We start from the raw sequence: 23,027 nt of genomic DNA, 5'->3' as shown, positions 1-23,027 counted from the left end.
ATAGCGACGTATACAATGCGTGTAAAATACATTGTTTATTTACATGAAATTCGAACATGCGCTCCGCGATGACCACCGCGCTTTAAGTACCACAATTGATAACACATTGATACAAAATATTACAACCAATGAACACCAAAAAACAAGCCAACAGTTCAGACTTTGACAAGCATTCCATGGATGGCTGAACCAACACCGCACCATACTTATTTGCTTGATAAAAACAAATTTCACAGAAATTAGAACACCAAATTGTCAACAACTGTTTTCATTACACAATACCAACCTGTACTTCATCTTCTTTCTGTTTACTAAGTGACTCCTTCTGATTGATGTCCAACAGCAATTGCGATTTCTCTCGTCCTAATTGGTCAATATCTTTGCTGATACTGTCTAGTTCTTTGATAGCAGAAAAATCTCCCATGCTGCTACTTGCACTGACATTACCGCTGCCAGTTCCGTCCTGCAATTACAAACAAGTTGTCAAGTTGGATACTGTAGAGTACTATATTTTTTCGCTATTTTCGCTGAAGGGATGATTCCATGAAAATAAAATCCAGCGAATATACTTTTTTTTCTACAGGTCACATTAAACTCATCAAAAATCAGTGAAAATAAATTCCAAGCAAAATGCCCAAAAAGCCTTTTCTGTGAAAATTAATTCCACAAAAATAAAGTATTCCACAGTAAGTACTTTGGGTTGACCTTTGTCAGATTTATTACATTTCGTGATGATATCTTCAATTCTAAATTTTTGACAAATGTTTTTGTAATTTCTGGTAAAAATGATATCTTTTAATTGTTCTTTAACACTACCAACATGATTGCTTTGATATTTGAGGTGTACATTAATTTTGTGAACAATTTGTTTGATGAAGTTAATGTTGATATGTTCTCAACAGCCAGAATCACGTTTATGGGTATGCATTGCTCAACTTGGCTACCACAATATTCTTGTAGGACAGTAGAGCTATTTTGGCCAATAAGTCACTTGTTCTATTTTTTAACTTTTATTTGATGGATATTTACTGAACATAAAATTTTTTTTAGAGCATTTTTAAGCATCGACTGGGTCCATCTGAGCAACAAATGTTTTTTTTTTTATTTCTATAAATAAATATGCAGCATCTGAAATACCGTGTAAGACGTACGTGACTATATTTACAGTGTATTACAGTAAAATCTGTATTAGAAGCCGTGGTTTCTATTGAAATGGTACAATGCAACAGAGAGGAAGCGGATTCTATTAGAACATCTACACACATGAAAAATCGTGGATTTTTTGTTCTCAATTGTTCAAAAAGAATGGGTGCGACTTTTATTAGAGATGCGGCTTCTAATACAGATTTTACGGTATATGAATTTTATGATGAAAATAAGGTAATAAATAATAGTGACTTACGGATAATGGTTTGGGTCTTGAAGATGGAGGAATCATTTCACCAGTTAGCTGCAGCGGTGGATCAACACCATTATTAGCTTTCTGACTTAAAAGATACAGTGCCAGAGCAAACTGCTCAGCATTCAGTCGACCAATCTGTTTCATATCACACAACATCCTGCACGAAAAAAACAGAATTATCGTATAAATTATAATCATCAGCAAGTAATACAATATGAACAACTCACCATATATGGTCAAGACAATATGAACAACTTGTCATAAATGGTAGAAAAGTCAATATGAACAACTTACCATATATGGTAGTAAAGTCAATATGAACAATTTACCATATATGGGCAAGACAATATGAACAACTTACCATATATGGGCAAGACAATATGAACAACTTACTATATATATATATATGGGGGCAAGACAATATGAACAACTCACCATATATGGGCAAGACAATATGTACAACTTACCATATATGGTAGTAAAGTCAATATGTACAACTTATCATATATGGGCAAGACAATATGTACAACTTACCATATATGGTAGTAAAGTCAATATGTACAACTCACCATATATGGGCAAGACAAGATGAATAACTTACCATATATGGGCAAGACAATATGAACAACTTAACATATATGGGCAAGTCAATATGAACAACTTACCATATATGGGCAAGTCGATATGAACAACTTACCATATATGGGCAAGTCGATATGAACAACTTACCATATACGGTCAAGTCAATATGAACAACTTACCATATATGGGCAAGGCAATATGAACAACTTACCATATATGGGCAAGGCAATATGAACAACTTACCATATATGGGCAAGACAATATGAACAACTTACTATATATGGGTAAGACAATATGAACAACTCACCATATATGGGCAAGTCAATATGAACAACTTACTATATATATGGGGGCAAGACAATATGAACAACTCACCATATATGGGCAAGACAATATGAACAACTTACCATATATGGTAGTAAAGTCAATATGTACAACTTATCATATGGGCAAGACAATATGTACAACTTACCATATATGGTAGTAAAGTCAATATGTACAACTCACCATATATGGGCAAGACAAGATGAACAACTCACCATATATGGGCAAGACAAGATGAATAACTTACCATATATGGGCAAGACAATATGAACAACTTACCATATATGGGCAAGTCGATATGAACAACTTACCATATACGGTCAAGTCAATATGAACAACTTACCATATATGGGCAAGGCAATATGAACAACTTACCATATATGGGCAAGGCAATATGAACAACTTACCATATATGGGCAAGACAATATGAACAACTTACTATATATGGGTAAGACAATATGAACAACTCACCATATATGGGCAAGTCAATATGAACAACTTACTATATATATGGGGGCAAGACAATATGAACAACTCACCATATATGGGCAAGACAATATGAACAACTTACCATATATGGTAGTAAAGTCAATATGTACAACTTATCATATGGGCAAGACAATATGTACAACTTACCATATATGGTAGTAAAGTCAATATGTACAACTCACCATATATGGGCAAGACAAGATGAACAACTCACCATATATGGGCAAGACAAGATGAATAACTTACCATATATGGGCAAGACAATATGAACAACTTACCATATATGGGCAAGTCGATATGAACAACTTACCATATACGGTCAAGTCAATATGAACAACTTACCATATATGGGCAAGGCAATATGAACAACTTACCATATATGGGCAAGGCAATATGAACAACTTACCATATATGGGCAAGACAATATGAACAACTTACTATATATGGGTAAGACAATATGAACAACTCACCATATATGGGCAAGTCAATATGAACAACTTACTATATATATGGGGGCAAGACAATATGAACAACTCACCATATATGGGCAAGACAATATGAACAACTTACCATATATGGTAGTAAAGTCAATATGTACAACTTATCATATGGGCAAGACAATATGTACAACTTACCATATATGGTAGTAAAGTCAATATGTACAACTCACCATATATGGGCAAGACAAGATGAACAACTCACCATATATGGGCAAGACAAGATGAATAACTTACCATATATGGGCAAGACAATATGAACAACTTACCATATATGGGCAAGTCAATATGAACAACTTACCATATATGGGCAAGTCGATATGAACAACTTACCATATATGGGCAAGTTGATATGAACAACTTACCATATATGGTCAAGTCAATATGAACAACTTACCATATATGGGCAAGGCAATATGAACAACTTACCATATATGGGCAAGACAATATGAACAACTTACTATATATGGGTAAGACAATATGAACAACTTACCATATATGGGCAAGACAATATGAACAACTCACCATATATGGGCAAGACAATATGAACAACTCACCATATATGGGCAAGTCAATATGAACAACTCACCATATATGGGCAAGACAATATGAGCAACTTGTCATATATGGTCAGGATAATATGAACAACTCACCATATATGGGCAAGACAAGCCTGAGGAATACAATACTGGAGAAATGTTTGCCTAACTTCATCCCCAGTCACTAATCCATCATTATCAGTATCCAATCTTTTGAATATATTATCATAATGAGCTTTATCTTGGGCGGAGACAACCCACGTTGCTGGTGTTTTCAAATGAGCCTGAAATTAATTGAGAATCAGATTTGATTGTCAGTATAAAAGTCAAAAATATGCAAAAATGAGCACAAAAAACAAAACAAAAATAGTTATTGAAAATAGACACCTGCATATAGTCTCATGAATTAGTAAGTCAGAGTCAAGTTCATGTCAAGAATATTCATGCCAAATTGTTGAAAAAAAATCATCATTTCTGACCAAAAATATTCCCTAAAAATAGATATTTTGATGTGATATCATGAAATCAACAAATCTGACAGAGTAGCTGTAGCACAGGTACATTTTGTGTAGCTGTGCTATAAATAGCAAGGTGATCTAGCTTAGGGTTTGGGAGAAGAAGTCGCTTGAAAAAAAGTTGACGGACAGACAATGACAGGTCCAGTCAACCCATGAGCCCCGCTCGGTCATATTCGAAGACAGCGAAACTAACAATACAGCAGAATGTATGCAAAGCATGAAGCATGTATAAAAGACAGACACATGAACTCAATCAGGCATGCATGCATGGAGGGGAATCCACAAATAGCTGATTTTAGACTTTCTCCAAAAAAATAACTAATAACATGCTATTTCAACATAGTATGAAATTTAAGAAGTTTGAAAGAAATCATCCCGTCATCCCAGAATATTGTTATTATTAGGATTTGATCAAAAATAAAATGCTGTGCATTTGATGACATCATATATTGTAACAGAAAATTAACATGGCAAGTCTGAGAAATAACTTTGAGGGCTTGGTACAACTACATACGAGTTTTTCAGCAATTAGAAAATTAACAATTTGATTTAAAAAGTCAGCAATGTCACAGTGTGACTAAACCACTGTGATATTCAGGATGCTGGCTGTGATGGTGTCAAACCAGTGGGGCGGTAAAACAAAGCACTGCGCTGGAGGACACTGTGGCTCCAGGCACATATGCATAAATCCTAAAGTAATAATCTCTTCTGTAACACTTTGAATAAGAGTTTAAATTAGCGAGAAATAAAGTACTGAGCCAAGACTTAATGAGTTGATAATACTTAACTTAGTCTTGTCAGTTATCGACATACTTGCAACTAAACAATACACTGTTGATACATGAAGCTATTTTTATTTTCATTTCCTTCCTTCCTTTCTTAACTATAAGATTACAAACTTTAAATCAGATACTCTACACTTTATCAAACATCCCCCTGCTTTGATTCACAGCTGACATGCTTTTACATGTATTTGAATAGAGTGCAGATAGACGGAAAACATTTGGTAATGAATACAGACCCGAACAATGACGGTAGATGAAACAGATACACATGAAATTGCTTCCACACAGGAGAGAATTAAATCAATGTAAATATCGGTATACTCACATGTTTTAAACCGAGTTGTGGTGACAACGTTGATGGGGATACACTTCCTGTACTCCCAGGCGGTGTTGGTGTATTTCTGCGTAGACTAGCAGCAGGAGGAAGTACACTAGGAAGCACAGCGACTCCACCAACAAGTCCAGGACCTGGTTTCTTTCTTTTAGACAATGGTATCAGCGATAACGGCAAGGTAGACGGAATTACTTCTTTTTCTAATGCTCTGTATACTAAGTACATTGCCTACATCAATAAACAGATAATTTTTAACGATTAGATGAATCTTGTTTTAATTTTTTTTGTGATAGGCTAATTCCAGTATAGGTAAGCTAATTAGGTAGGCTGACTGTCCATTAGGTCCTTTAATTTCCAAAGTATGTATGCCAAGTTTTAACAAAATCCTTCAATACACACCCAAAAACTGGTATTAAAATAGCAAAAATGTTTGATTCAAATGAAGTTTTAGCACTAAATGGCCACCATTTGACTATCTTGAATCGAATCATGTAACAAATGCACATGCAAATGTAAGCTAAGATATATGATGTGTGTGTGATGTTTGAACGGTCCAGGTATGTTAGGCAGACTGGTGGAAACGCATACATGCACGCACAGAAGTTAATCCATGGGTTACTGTTTACAGGCAGTGTCCAAACAGAACTAACAAAACAGACTGAGTAGATACTTGGTAGTTCCCATGACAAAAAATATTCACTAAAAATTTAATTTAATTTGATAAAATAAACAAATCTGACAGAGCTCAAACCAAAGTTCAAACATATCATAACATTATTGCAGGTTGAGAATAACATTTTTGTACACAGTCACTGTCATGAAATAAACAAAACCAAGAAAGAGTGACCCATGGTACCAGCTTGGTAGGTTTAAAGGCAACTGAAAATCCAAATGTTGACCTGATTATGATGATGATGAATCCAATATCTTACCACAGAGAATTCATCTTTATCCAAATAGCCGTCATTGTCTATATCACTCAGATCCCATACCTGAACAGTAAAATATTAATAAAATCAGTGCTTTCTATATTAGACATGACTCCACTGTCACAGTGCTAACTCCAATGTCACAGTGCTAACTCCACTGTCACAGTGCTAACTCCACTGTCACAGTGCTAACTCCACTGTCACAGTGCTAACTCTATTGTCACAGTGCTAACTCCACTTTCACAGTACAAACTCCACTTTCACAGTGCTAACTCCACTTTCACAGTGCTAACTCCACTGTCACAGTGCTAACTCTATTGTCACAGTACTAAATCCACTGTCACAGTGCTAACTCCATTGTCACAGTGCTAACTCCACTTTCACAGTGCTAACTCCACTGTCACAGTGCTAACTCCACTGTCACAGTGCTAACTCCACTGTCACAGTCTAACTCCACTGTCACAGTCTAACTCCACTGTCACAGTACTAACTCCAATGTCACAGTCTAACTCCACTGTCACAGTGCTAACTCCACTGTCACAGTGCTAAGTCCAATGTCACAGTGCTAAGTCCAATGTCACAGTGCTAACTCCACTGTCACAGTGCTAACTCTACTGTCACAGTACTAACTCTACTTTCACAGTACTAACTCTACTTTCACAGTACTAACTCCACTTTTACAGTGCTAAATCCACTTTCACAGTGCTAACTCCAATGTCACAGTGCTAACTCCACTGTCACAGTGCTAACTCCACTGTCACAGTGCTAACTCCACTGTCACAGTCTAACTCCACTGTCACAGTACTAACTCCAATGTCACAGTCTAACTCCACTGTCACAGTGCTAACTCCACTGTCACAGTGCTAACTCCAATGTCACAGTGCTAACTCCAATGTCACAGTGCTAAGTCCAATGTCACAGTGCTAACTCCACTGTCACAGTGCTAACTCTACTTTCACAGTACTAACTCTACTTTCACAGTACTAACTCTACTTTCACAGTACTAACTCTACTTTCACAGTACTAACTCCACTTTCACAGTGCTAAATCCACTTTCACAGTGCTAATTCCACTGTCACAGTACTAACTCCAATGTCACAGTGCTAACTCCACTGTCACAGTGCTAACTCCACTGTCACAGTGCTAACTCCACTGTCACAGTGCTAAATCCACTTTCACAGTACTAAATCCACTTTCACAGTACTAACTCCAATGTCACAGTGCTAACTCCACTGTCACAGTGCTAACTCCACTGTCACAGTGCTAACTCCACTGTCACAGTGCTAACTCCACTGTCACAGTACTAAATCCACTTTCACAGTACTAACTCCAATGTCACAGTGCTAACTCCAATGTCACAGTGCTAACTCCACTGTCACAGTGCTAACTCCACTGTCACAGTGCTAACTCCACTGTCACAGTGCTAACTCCACTGTCACAGTGCTAACTCCACTGTCACAGTGCTAAATCCACTTTCACAGTACTAACTCCAATGTCACAGTACTAACTCCACTGTCACAGTGCTAACTCCAATGTCACAGTACTAACTCCACTTTCACAGTACTAACTCCACTTTCAGTGCTAAATCCACTTTCACAGTACTAACTCCAATGTCACAGTGCTAACTCCACTGTCACAGTGCTAACTAAACTGTCACAGAACTAACTCTACTGTCACAGTACTAACTCTACTGTCACAGTACTAACTCCACTTTCACAGTACTAACTCCACTTTCACAGTACTAACTCCACTTTCACAGTGCTAGATGCACTTTCACAGTACTAACTCCACTTTCACAGTGCTAGATGCACTTTCACAGTACTAACTCCAATGTCACAGTGCTAACTATACTGTCACATACTAACTCTACTGTTCTACTGTCACAGTACTAACTCCACTTTCACAGTACTAAATCCACTTTCACAGTACTAACTCCAATGTCACAGTGCTAAATATACTGTCACATACTAACTCTACTGTCACAGTGCTAACTAAACTGTCACATACTAACGCTACTGTTCTACTGTCAGAGTACTAACTCCACTGTCACAGTCTAACTCCACTGTCACAGTGCTAACTCCACTGTCACAGTGCTAACTCCAAGTCCAATGTCACAGTGCTAAGTCCAATGTCACAGTGCTAACTCTACTGTCACAGTACTAACTCTACTTTCACAGTACTAACTCTACTTTCACAGTACTAACTCTACTTTCACAGTACTAACTCTACTTTCACAGTACTAACTCCACTTTCACAGTGCTAAATCCACTTTCACAGTGCTAATTCCACTGTCACAGTACTAACTCCAATGTCACAGTGCTAACTCCACTGTCACAGTGCTAACTCCAATGTCACAGTCTAACTCCACTGTCACAGTGCTAACTCCACTGTCACAGTGCTAACTCCAATGTCACAGTGCTAACTCCAATGTCACAGTGCTAAGTCCAATGTCACAGTGCTAACTCCACTGTCACAGTGCTAACTCTACTTTCACAGTACTAACTCTACTTTCACAGTACTAACTCTACTTTCACAGTACTAACTCCACTTTCACAGTGCTAAATCCACTTTCACAGTGCTAAATCCACTGTCACAGTACTAACTCCAATGTCACAGTGCTAACTCCACTGTCACAGTGCTAACTCCACTGTCACAGTGCTAACTCCACTGTCACAGTGCTAAATCCACTTTCACAGTACTAACTCTACTTTCACAGTACTAACTCCACTTTCACAGTGCTAAATCCACTTTCACAGTGCTAAATCCACTGTCACAGTACTAACTCCACTGTCACAGTCTAACTCCACTGTCACAGTGCTAACTCCACTGTCACAGTGCTAACTCCAAGTCCAATGTCACAGTGCTAAGTCCAATGTCACAGTGCTAACTCTACTGTCACAGTACTAACTCTACTTTCACAGTACTAACTCTACTTTCACAGTACTAACTCTACTTTCACAGTACTAACTCTACTTTCACAGTACTAACTCCACTTTCACAGTGCTAAATCCACTTTCACAGTGCTAATTCCACTGTCACAGTACTAACTCCAATGTCACAGTGCTAACTCCACTGTCACAGTGCTAACTCCAATGTCACAGTCTAACTCCACTGTCACAGTGCTAACTCCACTGTCACAGTGCTAACTCCAATGTCACAGTGCTAACTCCAATGTCACAGTGCTAAGTCCAATGTCACAGTGCTAACTCCACTGTCACAGTGCTAACTCTACTTTCACAGTACTAACTCTACTTTCACAGTACTAACTCTACTTTCACAGTACTAACTCCACTTTCACAGTGCTAAATCCACTTTCACAGTGCTAAATCCACTGTCACAGTACTAACTCCAATGTCACAGTGCTAACTCCACTGTCACAGTGCTAACTCCACTGTCACAGTGCTAACTCCACTGTCACAGTGCTAAATCCACTTTCACAGTACTAAATCCACTTTCACAGTACTAACTCCAATGTCACAGTGCTAACTCCACTGTCACAGTGCTAACTCCACTGTCACAGTGCTAACTCCACTGTCACAGTGCTAACTCCACTGTCACAGTACTAAATCCACTTTCACAGTACTAACTCCAATGTCACAGTGCTAACTCCAATGTCACAGTGCTAACTCCACTGTCACAGTGCTAACTCCACTGTCACAGTGCTAACTCCACTGTCACAGTGCTAACTCCACTGTCACAGTGCTAACTCCACTGTCACAGTGCTAAATCCACTTTCACAGTACTAACTCCAATGTCACAGTACTAACTCCACTGTCACAGTGCTAACTCCAATGTCACAGTACTAACTCCACTTTCACAGTACTAACTCCACTTTCAGTGCTAAATCCACTTTCACAGTACTAACTCCAATGTCACAGTGCTAACTCCACTGTCACAGTGCTAACTAAACTGTCACAGAACTAACTCTACTGTCACAGTACTAACTCTACTGTCACAGTACTAACTCCACTTTCACAGTACTAACTCCACTTTCACAGTACTAACTCCACTTTCACAGTGCTAGATGCACTTTCACAGTACTAACTCCACTTTCACAGTGCTAGATGCACTTTCACAGTACTAACTCCAATGTCACAGTGCTAACTATACTGTCACATACTAACTCTACTGTTCTACTGTCACAGTACTAACTCCACTTTCACAGTACTAAATCCACTTTCACAGTACTAACTCCAATGTCACAGTGCTAAATATACTGTCACATACTAACTCTACTGTCACAGTGCTAACTAAACTGTCACATACTAACGCTACTGTTCTACTGTCAGAGTACTAACTCCACTGTCACAGTCTAACTCCACTGTCACAGTGCTAACTCCACTGTCACAGTGCTAACTCCAAGTCCAATGTCACAGTGCTAAGTCCAATGTCACAGTGCTAACTCTACTGTCACAGTACTAACTCTACTTTCACAGTACTAACTCTACTTTCACAGTACTAACTCTACTTTCACAGTACTAACTCTACTTTCACAGTACTAACTCCACTTTCACAGTGCTAAATCCACTTTCACAGTGCTAATTCCACTGTCACAGTACTAACTCCAATGTCACAGTGCTAACTCCACTGTCACAGTGCTAACTCCACTGTCACAGTGCTAACTCCACTGTCACAGTGCTAACTCCACTTTCACAGTACTAAATCCACTTTCACAGTACTAACTCCAATGTCACAGTGCTAACTCCACTGTCACAGTGCTAACTCCACTGTCACAGTGCTAACTCCACTGTCACAGTACTAAATCCACTTTCACAGTACTAACTCCAATGTCACAGTGCTAACTCCAATGTCACAGTGCTAACTCCAATGTCACAGTGCTAACTCCACTGTCACAGTGCTAACTCCACTGTCACAGTGCTAACTCCACTGTCACAGTGCTAAATCCACTTTCACAGTACTAACTCCAATGTCACAGTACTAACTCCACTGTCACAGTGCTAACTCCAATGTCACAGTACTAACTCCACTTTCACAGTACTAACTCCACTTTCACAGTGCTAAATCCACTTTCACAGTACTAACTCCAATGTCACAGTGCTAACTCCACTGTCACAGTGCTAACTAAACTGTCACAGTACTAACTCTACTGTCACAGTACTAACTCCACTTTCACAGTACTAACTCCACTTTCACAGTACTAACTCCACTTTCACAGTGCTAGATGCACTTTCACAGTGCTAGATGCACTTTCACAGTACTAACTCCAATGTCACAGTGCTAACTATACTGTCACATACTAACTCTACTGTTCTACTGTCACAGTACTAACTCCACTTTCACAGTACTAAATCCACTTTCACAGTACTAACTCCAATGTCACAGTGCTAAATATACTGTCACATACTAACTCTACTGTCACAGTGCTAACTATACTGTCACATACTAACGCTACTGTTCTACTGTCAGAGTACTAACTTCACTGTCACAATGCTAACTCAAATGTCACAGTACTCACCTTGCTAAGTATATCAACAGGCAAATTGGAATTCATAAAGACAGGTTTACATTTGTCACCAGATAGCAGACCATTTATTGGTAATAATCCATCAAATATACCATCAAATTTAATTTTATCTTGTGGCTGTGATGAAAAATAATGAAAGAAGTCATTTTTAAGTTAATAATTGTCAAAACAGTCAAAGAACACCAGAAAAAGAGGTAGAAAGCTTAGAAAAAAAACAAAACAATGGCCACCAATCAGCCATTTTGAATTTAACTGTGAAAAAAAACAATGAGTATCAATAACACATATGTAATGTTGTAAGTTGACTTCAATGCAGGCATGACTGAAAAACAGTTCACGTTATGTGTTATGATTCAAGTTTTTAAAGACTGAAATGGCTGAAAATAATCAAATCAACCAATGCATACTGACATACAGACAGATGCCAATATATAATTGAGATTTGACTTACTGTCACAGACCAATGTGAAGGATCTGATACACCGGTCCCTCCATACTGAAAAAAAACAACAAGAAATTATGTTACATATATGTAAACAAAAACAATTCTGTTCAAGAAGCAGTCAACATAAATTGAAGGGCAGTTGACAGCAGTTTGAGTGTATCTGTATGTGAATGTAAATATATGTCTAGAAAGTGAGACACCTGATAGTAATTTGGGTCCACGTATTGAACCCTGGTTATGAAATAGTTGAGATAGATAGACAGGCTAATTCCAGCATAAGTAAGCTAATTCAGATATAGATATAGATAGGCTAATTCCAATATAGGTAGGCTAATTATAATATAGATAGCTAATCCATGTGTAAGTAGTAGAGTAGGTAGGCTAATTACAATATAGGTAGGCTAATTCCAGTGTAGTTAGGCTATTACCAGTATAGGTAGGCTAATTCCAGTGTGATAGGCTAATTCCAGTGTAGGTAGGCTAATTTCAGTGAAGGTAGGCTAATTCCAGTGTAGACAGGCTAATTCTGGTATAGGTAGGCTAATTCCAGTATAGGTAGGCTAATTCTGGTATAGGTAGGCTAATTCCAGTATAGGTAGGCTAATTACAGTGTAGGTAGGCTAATTACAGTATAGGTAGGCTAATTCCAGTGTAGGTAAGCTAATTTCAATATAGGTAGGCTAATTCCAGTATAGGTAGGCTAATTCCGGTATAGGTAGGCTTACAGTGTAGGTAGGCTAATTCCAGTGTAGGCAGGCTAATTCCAGTATAGGTAGGCTAATTCTGGTATAGGTAGGCTAATTCCAGTGTAGGTAGGCTAATTTCAATATAGGCATGCTAATTCCAGTATAGGTAGGCTAATTCCAGTATAGGTAGGCTAATTACAGTGTAGGTAGGCTAATTCCGGTATAGGTAGGCTAATTACAGTGTAGGTAGGCTAATTTCAATATAGGTAGGCTAATTCCAGTATAGGTAGGCTAATTCCGGTATAGGTAGGCTTACAGTGTAGGTAGGCTAATTCCAGTGTAGGTAGGCTAATTCCAGTATAGGTAGGCTAATTCTGGTATAGGTAGGCTAATTCCAGTGTAGGTAGGCTAATTTCAATATAGGCATGCTAATTCCAGTATAGGTAGGCTAATTCCAGTATAGGTAGGCTAATTACAGTGTAGGTAGGCTAATTCCGGTATAGGTAGGCTAATTACAGTGTAGGTAGGCTAATTCCGGTATAGGTAGGCTAATTCCAGTGTAGGTAGGCTAATTCCAGTGTAGGTAGGCTAATTCCGGTATAGGTAGGCCCAATTAAATCGTTGTACCATAAAAATATCTACAACTTTCTCTCTTAAAAAATTTGAACTAATTGACTGCCCTCTAGTGGTGGATTTCAGGATATCTCTTTTATATTATTTGTGACTTCACTGGTCTCATACATTTATTACAATTTAATTAAAATGTCTACATATGCTAGTTCTCTAGAAACACAGCCCAGAAGGATCAATATGATGTGATCTACGTTTTTGTAAACACTCAGTGGGATTAGACAACCTGTCTGTCATAGTAAGAGCTGGCTTGTTAAGACCCCAAACAGCAATATTGGCATCCAAGGTCTCAGCAACTTTTCCTCTATTGCTGGTCACCCAAGTGCAAAAAAACAAATTTATTCCATCTAAGGCCACATGTTTTTGGTAGAGGGAGCCCTCTGGAGGTGGAAATGGAAATATTTGATTCTTGCTGGTCAGCCAAATTGCTGAGTTTTCTAAGGTACTGTAAAATGACTAATTTTCACTGGGTTTAAATTTCGCTGATTTACCACTTCAGGTATATTCAGTGGGTTTTAAATTCACGGTTTTATCATTTAGATAATGAGTTCTATGCTAAATTTTACATATTCACTGGGTTTTAATTTAGCGCATTTTCCAGTCAGCGAAATAAGCAAAATTATAACCCAGTGAATAATTAACCATTTTACAGTACATGTAACTAACACTATCATGTGAGAATAAACTATGTTTCAAAATACAATAAATGCATAAGGCGTAAATTAGGTAAAACAGTGAAAAGAACGAAAAACAAAACAAAGAAAAGCAAGGTGTTCATTACATTTCACATATAACAGTAGGTATCTTATTGATAAATATTTGCGCGGCAAGCAACAGTTCCCATACATCTACATACAATCTGCTAATGGTAATGGTAAAATAAAATGCATGTTGTCTTCTTATCATATCAGCATCATAGTAATTTAATGCACATATCCCAGCATCAATCAGGACCGATCAAAGCATCAGCAAACAAAGTCGCTCATTGTTATATTTCAATTTATAAAATACACTTACCATATTTGGGGGTGGAACAGAAAGATTAATATTTGATATACTAGCTTCTTCACCATTCTGAGATAAAGCAATTAATTTTAGAGCAACAAAAAAGCCCTGGAAGATACAACATGCCCAAATGATTCAGTTAGTAATATTATTGGTAACCAAGGTATGTCACATCATTGCCCATATTTGGACATTACATTAGTGCTGTACTTTGTATTACTGTATACCACAGGCCCTACATCTGCATAACATTTACATTGGAAATTTGTAAATAAAAAACCATACAAAATTCCCATTGCTGCAGGGACTGTGAGACAAAAACTAAAACATAAAAATATTAACAAACTAAAATAACACACTTCGCATGAAGAATGTATCAACCTCAACATTTGTTTACGATAGACCATTTTCTGTTCGCTGCGAGATCTTGCGTTATGCGTGAAATCGAACGTAATAACAGGACATACAAAGGACATGCGTTGTAGTGGTGACAAACATCGCGTGGGATTCGACAAACGCGAAAGTTTTTGGGGGATATTTCCATGCTTAATAATGTGCTGTACACATTTGATGATGGTCAATTTCGATGAAGTAAGGGTATTCAAACGTAATATTCCCTTGTCAAAGATCGGCCTTTCGATGTGAGCTATGAAATAAAGAAATTCAAGTGCAAAATCAAATCATTTGATTTTTGCATCCCACATTCAGTGTGCGTCTTCCACGCAACTCGCTAGATCTCGCAGTTGAACAGAAAATAACCTATTGATCGAGTATAATCAATGTGTCTCAGTATAGAGTGATAAATACTACCATGTTCCAGGGCGACAGCTACACTACACAGTGTTTGGTTTTTGAATGGAAAACAAAATAGACAGGATAAGCCCAGACTAAGCATCTATCACATATTAATGGTATATCATAACAACAATAATAAATTCTCTATTTAAATATTAATGAATCCCCTACAGAATCCTATTTGATGAGGAGATATGATCTATGGCAAGATAATGTACGAGGTGAAGCTGAACTCCTTATGACATCTATACTGTTCTCCAATTGTGTGTGTGTGTGGGGGGGGGGGGGGGGTCAGTAATATTGTTATAAATCACCACCATCAGAACTAAACAAATTTAGTTAAATTTGGAGACTTTTTGTTTCTATGAATTAATTTGTGAATAGAGATTTACATTATTGTGTGATAACGTAACCCATGTCATCATAAAATCCTCTAATACAAATGTACTTGATTTATATTGTGCATATAATAAATACAGAGTTGAATTTATGCTTGACAGTGTGTGAGTGTGAATTGACATTCATCCAATATGGTACTCATGGATTTGTAAGAAAAGCAAAGTTATCAGTTATCCATAGATTCCGTGTTATCATATACCTATTAAGTATTGACCGGTCTTGTAACATTATGGGAAGTGCGCCCCCACACCTGGCAATAATTCTCTGTATCACGTCCAATTTTCATCAATCAAAACAAAATGTGTCATTCTAAATTAAGTCACATGTTTAAGGTCATATCATGGTAAAATTGTAATTACACCTATGAGGTATATTAGAGTTTTTTCTAGAAAAAAACTGCTAGAGGGAGCACTGCAATTCAGCGGCGCCACCAAGTGGGAGAGATAGTGCCAAAATTACTATCAGACAGGTCACAGTTGAAGACTGTGGTCACATGTGATCCCTGGTCAATCAGAATTTTATGGTTGCCAGAGGATCTGCTCCCAAGGGTAAGGGGGCACATGGCCATGGCACGAGGGCGATGAGCCCCTGTTCCCTTGTTTAAACAAATCCTTGAGTATATGATAAAACCATTATGGACTGGATACAGCTTTTGTGGTCCGAGGTCGATAGTAAACATACCTGCTTGTCTAAGAATCCTTTACCAGCAGGATCAGATAATTCCCATATTTTATGTAATACTGTCTCTTTTAAACCTGACTTCTTTAAATATGCAGCAGCGTCAATAGCACCTATTCTACCAGTTCCCATAATATCAACCTGTGAGAGTTTAATTTTAAAAATGAGAGTATAAATAAAGACAGAACTAGCAGTAAATGTATTGCACTCTTAAGTAAATTAGTTCATTAGTAGTTATGATGTTGTTGAGTTAAGTGTAATGAAACCTGTGACCATGTTAGTATTTATTTGTACAAACTAAAATCTGATCTTGCACTGCTGTCTAGGGTGCACTCTAAACACAGCTAATCTGGAAAGTACATGTACATACTGTTCAAACGCACACAGCAATATATAGAGATAAAGTGTCATTCTATAAATATTGAAGGAGGTAATCTAGGAGTAAACGAGTCAATGATGTACATCACAGACCACATCACTGACCAATCTTTAGGGGAATTGTCTTATGTTGAATTTTGATTTCGTGATAAGGTTATCTTCAGATTACCTACAAAAAATCTGGTGACTTGATGACCTCCTTAAGATGCTGATAACACAGCAACAAAAGATTCTACAGCAATGATTAATTTCAGCAATTTACAAGAAGCTTTTGTACTTGATATTGAGAACTGAATTATTTTGTAAATGACAGATATTACTTCACTGCTTCCAATGGGCCTTATGCATGACTTTTAAATATCAAACATGCTGGTATTTTTCTGGGGGTATTGTTGGGGGTATAAGAGCAATAATTGTCAATTTCATATGTTAAACTTCAATGTAAACTGCATGCACTTTTGAGGGTTAATAATTAAGAAATTCTCATTGAAGTTCTACCCCCTGAAGAACTAGGATGTGTGACCTTTTAAGAGGTCATGCATTAGGACTTATAACATAGGCAATACAGCTGCTAATCAAATTAAATTTGCTTTTCAGATTAACAATTAATTAACTATGGTAAATGTACAAGTATTTTGGTTAGACATTAAAACATAAAGTAATTTGAGTAAATATTGTTGTTTGATCAGTGTATGTGTGAATTTTGAACAAAATCCAACTATGTAAGCCAACACCTGTTGTGTAAACATTCAACCCTTCACTATAGTTATCACTGTAATTCATAACTTACTTGTTTATACAGAGATTCATAAACATCAAAATAATTACCAACAATCTGAAAAAAAAATTCATATAAATATAATCAGTATAAGCACAAAATGAAAGGTCAATGTCCTGTTATAACTAAACAAAATTCAACAACAAATAAATGTTGAGCAATTTCAGAAAATCAATTTGACTTTACACCTTGACCAGTTTTATGATTGGTTGTTGACACATTCTGAATAGACCATGCCTCCAACTGTGCTTTCGGGGCCAACCGTTAATTATTCATAAATGAAGTCAATTTGTGTAGTTTTCTTGATTTATTCTGCAGATATCAGTAAAATATAGGTAAGGTTTTGGCCAAATTTGAAAGAGCAACTAATATTCTTCAACCTTTTTTTTTTTATTTTTTTTTATAGATTTTATTTTTCATTCTGTTCGTCGGTTTTTTCCAGTTTAAAAAATATGAGCTCACTGGAGCCTTCATCCCTTGTCTATTTCTTACACTAGATACCAGCCGATACCATCCCTCATAGAGACTGCATACAGTGGATCATAGATCTTGGGTTCCCTGTGATTATTATGTAATTTTTTCAAATATTTTTGTTTATTCCAGACTCAATGAACATAATTTCTGATTTGTTATATCGGTAAGTCAAAGGTGTAAAAAAAACAAAGAAAAATTTGTGTGAAACACAGCAAAAATTGACACCAAAAATAATGTTTTTTGTTTAATAATTCATTTTGTTTAGAACTGAACAAGTTCTCTCCATGCACGAAATGTATAGTTTTGATTAAATGAAGATGATCTGTTTTGCAAGCTTATACTCAAACTATAATTTGTCTAATATTTATCAATACTATGCTACGACTCCGTTTTTTATGACCAGGTGACATTTTCACAAATCACAAACCAAGAATTATTGTGAGAAAATAGTCATCACATAAAGATACATAATCACCAGGGTGTCCTCTAGCAAGAACTCAAAATTAAGTTGAGTCTGCTTGTTGACTGTTGACCAACAGGTTGGTCTTGTATGTGACCGTATGGGTGACTTGAGGCACAAACAAAAATGTCTTGGCCCGTGATTCCCTTCATTTTTATACTTATTGTGATTACAAAATGTGAATTTTATTTTACCAAATTACAAATTCCATAATTTTAGTAAGATTTTTTTCAAGATCAGTACTAGTATATCAATGTACGATTTTCTGTTGTGTCAATGATGTGACAGTGAGTTAGCACAACTCGTTGTGTCACAGCAAAACTGAAAAATGATGCCGTTTTTTTTTTGTATTAAGATTATATAATATCACAATAATGAGATATAAGTTTGATTTAGAGCAGCAAAACATCCTCAGAAACAAAAAAACATCTGCATTCTACCATGTGTAAAAAAAATTCTGTATGCAAAATGGCCAAAAACATGCATGTTTCAAACTAACACGCGTGATGACGGAAAGCAAAAACAAACTCTATTTTCCCATCATACTGCCACTAGGAGAGATTTTAAGGGGAAAACAATTGCCATGGGTTAAGAGAGCGAGAGAAATGACATAACATTAACAATATAACGTGATAGAATTGTAGTCTAAAAATTAAAATTTTTTTATTAGGTATATGTGGCTAAAACATTTTTCACATAATAAACATTGTCCCCCCCCCCCATTTCACAATAGGTGCGCCCTGGGTGACACACTATATCTTCGCATGACATCATTGTCGGTAACTGCACCTTCGTCGGATGCGACATTACAGAAATGTTTGCCATAAACAGCAAATCCATAGACGTTCACCAGAATATGGTAGATAGTTCTGTTGGACATCAGATTACTCGGAAGATTAGACGACGCCGGAAGAGAGGATCGAGCCGGGGCGGGGATGGAGCGATCAAAATTAAGACAATATTAAGATATTAGTATTATTAAAATCGATTCGAATATTGAATTCGTCATATAATTCACACTATACGTATATTGAGACTCAAAGAAAAATACTAATATAAACATCATCACGCAATGACATACATTATACAGAAGTGTACTTACCAGAGATGTAGGAGTCGCCGCCAGGGCCGCCATCTTGTTTTTTTAATATTTATACCCACAATGCATCTGGACTTCGATTAGTATACTTAGTAGTCAGTCCCTCTGTGGTACAGTTCACAAGTACGATGGGTCACGACCTATATCATTTTGTCTTGGGGGAGGTAGACCATCGTATGCCCCTCAACAGTCAAACTTAATTGAACAGATCACAGCTCATGGCAATTTAAATCATGCATGTTTATGGCGAAAATAACCAGCCAAGCATTAATAATTTATGTATTTGTTTGACGGACTTATAGTTTTACCGGTAGCCACTTATGATACTTGTGTGATCTACGGCTTTTTTTACAGTCTTAGAGCAAATATGTGTGAACGGAATAAACGTTTTTTTTTTTTTTTTGACAATTGATTTTTTTTTTAGTACATAACTGAATGTTTGCATCTTACAAATACCCTGGCACAACTGCGCTACAAAGTTCAGGAACAAAAAAATGAACTAATATTGAGACCAGTTTTTGCATTATTAACGCAAAACCTTTCAAACAACTAAAAAACGCATTTATTCATGCATGGCGATACATCCGGCCACTGATAAGGATCACCATGGTTAAATGTATTATAAATATTTCATAAATTTCCATAAAAAGCCGCTCGAGCCTTCATTAATAATAATCAGCTGTTAAATTAAATATAACATTGTAAGGCACTCGCTAATGATGTGCATAATGTAAAGTTGACCAAGGTTTAACACACTGCTCTCTTTCTCTCTCATAGGATTGTGAGAGTTGGTCACAAAATCTGTCAAGCAAGTCGGATGTTGTTATGTTGTCGCTCAACTATTGATGGTGACGGATAAGTCTAAATGTTGGTAATTTAACCCACCCATGGATATGGTCGAAAACATTGGAAAATAATTCAAATCGACTACCACGACGTCGACAGTGAAATTAAATTCCGAATTGTATTTACTTGTCAGTTTATCTCACGTTTATAGTTTTCTAGACGAGCGACACAAGTACACTCGCTCTCAGTTGGGAGATCTGCTAAATTTCCAAATTTATTTAATACACTCTTTCCAACTCACATGTTTTGGTACTTTGTTCATAGAAAGACTAATTCTAAATTTAACTGAGACAGAACCCGGAAGAAACGGGGTTCAGATGAAGAAATATTGAAACTTTTTAAAAACCGGCGCCACGATATTTATATACGTCAATACAAATCCAGTGTAATGTCTATTCGTTCTATTGTAAAGTAGTCTTTGTCCAGAGTATGTCTTTATCCCTAATCTCCAAGGCTAACTTGAGAAATATACAATACGTGTGCATTATGTGGGTTCAGGATTACTGCTCATTAAATGGGTTTAGTCAGTTTAGGGTTTCTGCGATCGTATGGGTTTAGGGTATATTGAGCATGTTTTGAATTAATTATGTTATGTCCAATATATTATTTTTTGAAAGCGCGTTATTTACCATATTATGTGTTCTTAAACCCAACGTGTTATTGTCATTCTACGTTAATTTTATTTATTTATTTTACAATGTACTTATTTAACATCCAATGAAATGGATGATAATGGATACAATGCAAAAACAAAAACAACAAATACAAAAACACGAAAAGTGACATGACAAAGCAAATACACATACACAGAGAAAAACAAATACAATCAACTTATCCGGATTTATATATCGTGTACCAGGCATTTCAATTAATCTCATTAACGAACTAGATAACACTTGCAACTCGGAATAGATGTCAACCTGCGCTAGATTTCTTCAATATGCATATCAACACTCATAACCACAGTTTTGGCCTTATACACATATATACTTTTACCTTGACCTTAAAGTATTGGGATCACAAAAGGAACATATGCACCAAGCTTGAAAGGCAATAGTGACCTTTCCTGGTAGTTATATGTGAACATGGAAAGGTGATGATGACGACTAGATTGTAACAAGACAAGAAAAGTTGTCACTAGAATACATGGGAAGGGGTTGATGACGACCAAATTGTAACAAGACAAGAATAGTAGTCACTAGAATACATGGGAAGGGGTTGATGACGACCAGATTGTAACAAGACAAGAATAGTAGTCACTAGAATACATGGGAAGGGGTTGATGACGACTAGATTGTAACAAGACAAGAGAAGTTGTCACTAGAATAAATGGGAAGGTGTTGATGACGACTAGAATGTAACAAGATAGGAATAGTTGTCACTAGAATACATGGGAAGGGGTTGATGACGACTAGATTGTAACAAGACAAGACGAGTTGTCACTAGAATACATGGGAAGGTGTTGATGACGACTAGATTGTAACAAGACAAGAGTAGTCACTAGAATACATGGGAAGGGGTTGGTGACGACCAGATTGTAACAGGACAAGAATAGTTGTCACTAGAATACATGGGAAGGGGTTGATGACGACCAGATTGTAACAAGGCAATAAGAGTAGTCACTAGAATACATGGGAAGGGGTTGATGACGACCAGATTGTAACAGGACAAGAATAGTTGTCACTAGAATACATGGGAAGGGGTTGATGACGACCAGATTGTAACAAGGCAATAAGAGTAGTCACTAGAATACATGGGAAGGGGTTGATGACGACCAGATTGTAACAGGACAAGAATAGTTGTCACTAGAATACATGGGAAGGGGTTGATGACGACCAGATTGTAACAAGGCAATAAGAGTAGTCACTAGAATACATGGGAAGGGGTTGATGACGACCAGATTGTAACAGGACAAGAATAGTTGTCACTAGAATACATGGGAAGGGGTTGATGACGACTAGATTGTAACAAGACAAGAATAGTAGTCACTAGAATACATGGGAAGGGGTTGATGACGACTAGATTGTAACAAGACAAGAATAGTAGTCACTAGAATACATGGGAAGGGGTTGATGACGACTAGATTGTAACAAGACAAGAATAGTTGTCACTAGAATACATGGGAAGGGGTTGATGACGACTAGATTGTAACAAGACAAGAATAGTAGTCACTAGAATACATGGGAAGGTGTTGATGACGACTAGAATGTAACAAGATAGGAATAGTTGTCACTAGAATACATGGGAAGGGGTTGATGACGACCAGATTGTAACAAGACAAGAATAGTAGTCACTAGAATACATGGGAAGGGGTTGGTGACGACCAGATTGTAACAGGACAAGAATAGTTGTCACTAGAATACATGGGAAGGGGTTGATGACGACCAGATTGTAACAAGGCAATAAGAGTAGTCACTAGAATACATGGGAAGGGGTTGGTGACGACCAGATTGTAACAGGACAAGAATAG

General features: G+C 37.0%; 1 protein-coding gene across 1 annotated transcript in view; it reads right to left on the bottom strand.

Annotated features, from left to right (window-relative positions):
- LOC100373637 (uncharacterized) overlaps positions 1-19,747 on the bottom strand; it is a 30,653-nt gene extending 10,906 nt beyond the window's left edge. The window contains exons 1-11 of the mRNA XM_085503230.1: positions 19,715-19,747; positions 17,691-17,735; positions 16,526-16,663; positions 14,663-14,758; positions 12,336-12,380; positions 11,876-12,001; positions 6,403-6,462; positions 5,462-5,698; positions 3,948-4,117; positions 1,403-1,559; positions 287-463 (exon numbers count right to left, since the gene is read on the bottom strand). Coding sequence (XP_085359356.1) covers positions 287-463; positions 1,403-1,559; positions 3,948-4,117; positions 5,462-5,698; positions 6,403-6,462; positions 11,876-12,001; positions 12,336-12,380; positions 14,663-14,758; positions 16,526-16,663; positions 17,691-17,735; positions 19,715-19,747 — 1,284 coding nt within the window. The remainder of the gene's footprint in view (positions 1-286; positions 464-1,402; positions 1,560-3,947; positions 4,118-5,461; positions 5,699-6,402; positions 6,463-11,875; positions 12,002-12,335; positions 12,381-14,662; positions 14,759-16,525; positions 16,664-17,690; positions 17,736-19,714) is intronic.
- Between the last annotated feature and the right edge of the window lie 3,280 nt (positions 19,748-23,027).

This window comes from Saccoglossus kowalevskii, chromosome 9 (assembly GCF_978046115.1).
Source record: "Saccoglossus kowalevskii chromosome 9, keSacKowa6.1, whole genome shotgun sequence".
In the NCBI taxonomy this organism is placed as follows: Eukaryota; Metazoa; Hemichordata; class Enteropneusta; family Harrimaniidae; genus Saccoglossus; species Saccoglossus kowalevskii.
Note: the sequence above shows the minus strand (reverse complement) of the source record. Positions and strands in the feature narration are given on the sequence as shown.